The 5,000-nt window shown below is 35.9% G+C and overlaps 1 protein-coding gene across 1 annotated transcript in view; it reads left to right on the top strand.

Moving 5' to 3' along the window:
* The window catches only part of pip5k1cb (phosphatidylinositol-4-phosphate 5-kinase, type I, gamma b), a 42,571-nt gene that overhangs the window by 27,726 nt on the left and 9,845 nt on the right, over positions 1 to 5,000 (top strand). The window contains exons 10-15 of the mRNA XM_043233486.1: positions 68 to 116; positions 1,446 to 1,530; positions 1,977 to 2,138; positions 2,837 to 2,969; positions 3,269 to 3,304; positions 4,065 to 4,184. Coding sequence (XP_043089421.1) covers positions 68 to 116; positions 1,446 to 1,530; positions 1,977 to 2,138; positions 2,837 to 2,969; positions 3,269 to 3,304; positions 4,065 to 4,184 — 585 coding nt within the window. The remainder of the gene's footprint in view (positions 1 to 67; positions 117 to 1,445; positions 1,531 to 1,976; positions 2,139 to 2,836; positions 2,970 to 3,268; positions 3,305 to 4,064; positions 4,185 to 5,000) is intronic.

Here is a 5,000-nt window from a genome sequence, read left to right on the forward strand (position 1 = left end):
GTGGTTTTATGCTCTTATGTAACAGTTTTTAGAGGACTGTAAGTTCTCCGTTTGTGTTTTCCTGCAGACTCATAAAGAAGCTGGAACACACGTGGAAGGCTCTGGTGCACGACGGGGTGAGAAACCCCATCATCATCATCATCTTCTTCACTCTTATAATGTGTTATAATCCTCCTGTCTGCCATCTCAGAGCATTGCAGTTTCTTTTCAACCGCTTACACACAAAATCTTAAGTTGTCACACAAACTAAATCTGCAAAACCACACACTGAGCCTCGACCTTTGACTTCACGAAACACTTGAAACACCAAATCTAACAGGAATTAACGCCACGGCAAAGATGCTTGCAAATGTTGGCTTTTTATGTGTTCGCGGCATTTTGAACGCGGCGCTTCATTTTTAAGAGAGGCGTTTTGCAGCGTGTGTGTTTCTTTGTGTAGTTCTTGCATTCAAAGTTTCAAAAGTGTGTGTAAGCGGCTGAAAAGTAAAAAAAAAAACTTTTGATGCTGTACATCTACAGTATGAACGCTAATTATTCATATCCTTCCCCAATAAATCATACGCTTCATTATGATTCCTTACTAATCTCAAACCTTATTAGCATTTAAAAATAATTATTAAATATTAAATTCTTTATTTATTTTAAACATCATGATAACATTTGTTTTAGACATTTTCTATACTATGCATTTATTTAAAAAAATAAGTAAAATTAATTTTAACACTTAATTGGGTAAATGCGTGTATATTATTATTATTTATTTATTTATTTTACTTTTTTTACTTTTTCAGTTTTTATTTAATATTTTATCTTGAGCCCTTTTAAAATGTATTTTATATATTTCATGCGGTGCAGGAGCAGTGTAGTGTTTGGGGTGAAATATTGTTCTAAACACACTTTATTTGTGAAGGTGAATGCCGAATGTGTTCCTGATGACCTTGTGGGGTAATTTCACCCCGTGGCTTCCTTTATTAATGCATGAGGGGTGTGTGTGTGTGTGTGTGTGTGTGTGTGTGTGTGTGTGTGTGTGTGTGTGTGTGTGTGTGTGTGTGTGTGTGTGTGTGTGTGTGTGTGTGTGTGTGTGTCTGAGACTGACAGCGAGCAGACTTTGATAAGGATCACTCGTGTCTGAGAGAACATCTCTTTCCATTCACTTTCCAGCGTCTGTTTCTCTCCGCTTCAGTTCCAGTCTGTGTTTTTCTCCCTGAAACGCTGTCACGCTGGATTCTGACGGATCTCTCTTATTAGTCTCTTATACGTACACTTGAAAGCGTCGAAATCAAACCCGACGGCTGCAATTCCCATAAATGTCGTATTTCATCCTGAAATAAATCATTGCATCTAAGTACAAATGTTCTTTTAGAAACAATTTTACTGAGTAATCATTTTCTCCTACATTTCTAATGTAAATCACAGTTTTATTTTGTTTTATTTTCGTCCCTCAGGACACCGTCTCTGTCCACCGGCCGAACTTCTACGCTGACCGCTTCTTCAGGTTCATGAGCAGCACTGTGTTCAAGAAAAGCACTTGTGAGTAACGTATTAATCACATATTAATGCTTGGTCAGGAGCCTTCGGGGGCCGCTTCTTGATGCATGCCGCCTTTTTTCTCCGTTGCTTTAAATAAGAAACCCCCTGCTTCGGCTGCAGATGCGAAAGACACTGGGATAAATTACTATTTGTATTTGCTTTAGTTTAAATGATATATTGATTAAAGCTTGTAATGTCGTTATACTGCTTCTTTATGGACAGTTTTTGCAGTAAATACCAGTGACTTCCTGTTACTTGTTTTATATTGCTCAGAAGTGGGTCGTTTTAGGTGCTCTGAAGTGCATATTTTTATAACACGATTTCTGTTTTTTGCAAATGCATCCAAGCCATTAAATTAAGACAAACAACTGAAAGTGACGCGGATGAGCTGGAAGATCTGAAGGAGACGGCGTGATTTAACAGATGTCTGATTCTGGTCTTTCTAGCTCTGAAGGCTTCTCCTGCGAAGAAGGGCCGAGCGGCGCTGACCGTGCCCAAACTCGGCGGCCCCGGAGCGGCCTGGTCGGCCAGCCAGCTTCCCTCAGAGAGAGACGAGAACATCTACGACCTGAGAGGAGCCCGCAGCTTCCCCGTGCTGGAGAACGATGGTGAGGATCCCGCTTTACGTGCATGCTTTAAATAAGTACTGTTTTGCAGAGAAGCCAGCTTTCACCAGGGAGATGCGACTATATATTATTACTTCTTTTACTCTCAATTCAGACTGTATTGTGCAATGCATCTAATTAAAAAAACGATCTTAAGGCAAGACACCGCTGGTGTATAGGGTACAAAATATACCAGCTGATCACGTTAATAATTGCATTTTTTTGCATTACAAGTTTTCTAAAATGTTAAGTGTAATGAAACATTATATATATGCTTTATCCAACCCGGTCTAATAAAAATATGTTCCTCTGTGCGCATTTTTTATGCAAAAATATTGTATGTGCTAAAACGCAGGTTCAATACGTGAACCCTGGCGCGTTTTTATCACGCTGGTATGGGTCTGTAACCAAAACACTGTCGCTAAAAGTTAACGCTCTATCATGTTGGAAAACATGCCCCACACCAAATCAACCCTAAACCTGATAGTGTTAACAAATTCAATGCAAAAATGCTATTTGTTGTTCGCGCCACAAGACGGTGGAAGACATATTTGGCATTTTTTGAATTTTCCTACTAATTTCAGAATGTTCGTTTAAAAGTAACATCCCCGTAATGTTTGTGTTGGGTTAAAGAGACAGTTACCCAGAAATGAAAGCCTTTCTTCTGCAGAACGCAGAATGATTCTTATTTCTGGTCTCAGGTCTGCAGTCCTGTACTCCTCCGTCGTTCGAGGAAGCGACCACGGCGTCTGTGGCCACGACCCTGTCCTCCAACACCTCCATATCTATCCCAGAGCGCTCTCCGTCAGACACCACAGAGCACCCGCGCTACAGGTCAGCGTCTGCTCAGGCTTCGTGTGAAGCGCATCATTAACCTATATATTATCATAAATTATTGCGGGCAAAGTTAAAATGCATTCATAATATTTTCAGATCCTTTGTCGCACGCGAAGACATTTTTTAATGCCTTTTAAATGTGAAACAAAGAACTGATAAGTGTTATAGCTGTAGTAATAAGTATTCGTGAGATCATAAAATGCGTATGCATAAAAATAATAGATAAAGGTTTTCTGACCACCTGCATAGGAATATCTATTTATATTAAATATATTTTTTCCTTTTTCTTTTCACAGGAGGCACACATTGTCTCTGAAAGACGCTGAAGGAAGGTGAGCTTCATTGCTGTTACTGTATTTTTGTTTATGTTCATAACTGTTCAGCTAGTTTACATTTACATTACATTTTACGCTTTTATTCAAAGAGACTTAAAAGTGAGGACCATGAAAGCGATCAAAACCAAACAAAAGAGCAGATACTTCATAATAGGAAGAAAACAGATAGTATAGAAAATAACAGAGCGAGCTAATGTTAGAGGCCTTTTTTGCTTTTGTTAATTGTGTAATAAATAAAAAGAAACAATAGATTGAATAAAAAAAGATTACAAAAGCCAGTGTTGGTTTTTTTTTTTTTTTTTTAAATGCAGTAAATTAATGCAATAAAATTTTATACCAGTAAATTAATAATAAAGTCTAAAAGTGAATTTTTTTTTAAAGAATAGAATTATAATAGAGATTGTTTATTAATCATTATGCCAAACGTGAGTACCTTACCTGCTAAATGACCTAAGACATTTTATCAAAATTAAGTTAAAATAAGTGGTTTTAATTGAATAAAAAATAGATATTTTTGTGCTGAACACAAATAGCTGCCAGCGGTGGCAGGAAAATAATCTCTCTTTGAATAATTTATTTGTATTTTTTAATTGAATTTGTTTTGAAAGTCATGCACAAACTCATTTGATTTCGCCACATTTTGTCCTGAGACTTAGCTTTTGAAAGAAAGGCATTCGGACGTGAGAATGTTTAGACGACGAGTCAAAAATGATTGTGCTGGGTGGGTGTTTCTAGCAGAATGTGCTTGTTTCGGCAGGACACATGAGGAAGAGCAGCAGACCATCACTGTGCAGGTGGAGGTGAAGAGAGAGAGAGAAGACGACGACGAGGAGGAAGACGAGGAGGAGGACGAGGAGCCGGACGTCCCTGAGACGCAGTATGTGCAAACCAAATCATCTCATACCGCCAGCACTCGGCCCAGAATATATTCATCGTAGATTCAGTTATTTGTTTGAGCTCTGAGTCAATGCTTTGTTTAACTTTGCTGTAGATTAAAGCATCTGCCAAATGCATAAATGTGAATGTGTGAAGCACTATATTTTTATTTGAGCTATACTCATTTTAACACTACTGTTTGGATGGTTAAATATTATTTTAATATTTTATTTTATATATATATATATATATATATATATTTTTTTTTTTTTTTTTTTTTTATTTATATATATATATATATATATATATATATATATATATATATATTTTTTTTATATATATATTTCTTTCATAATATTGTATTTCTGCTTTATTTTAATAGTTTAGAAAATCTTGAAGCAATGCAAATGACAAGTTATGCTCAAAATATATTATAATATTAAATTTAAAAAAAAGGGAACATTTAACAAAAAGCTAACGTATCAAATAACATCTAATATTTCTGTTATATTTTATTTCAGCTTTCTCAGGATTAACCTAAACTAATAAACCTAATGTGATGCATATATTTAGTAATGAATCGAGGAAACAGATCATATTTTTGTAATAGTACTAAATTCAATTAAATACTAAAATGGGCTTATTTCATTAAAATAAAAATGCAACTAATAGCCAGCATCTTTGGGATCAAACTGATGATAATTTATTTATTTTGCAGAGATGCTAACTGCATCAGATTCATTTAGTTTATGTTCAAAGCGTGTAATCCAAATGGATGGAAGTTTTAGATGCGGTTCAGATATATAAGGCCTAAAAT

This window comes from Puntigrus tetrazona, unplaced genomic scaffold (genome assembly GCF_018831695.1).
Source record: "Puntigrus tetrazona isolate hp1 unplaced genomic scaffold, ASM1883169v1 S000000837, whole genome shotgun sequence".
Classification (NCBI taxonomy): domain Eukaryota; kingdom Metazoa; phylum Chordata; class Actinopteri; order Cypriniformes; family Cyprinidae; genus Puntigrus; species Puntigrus tetrazona.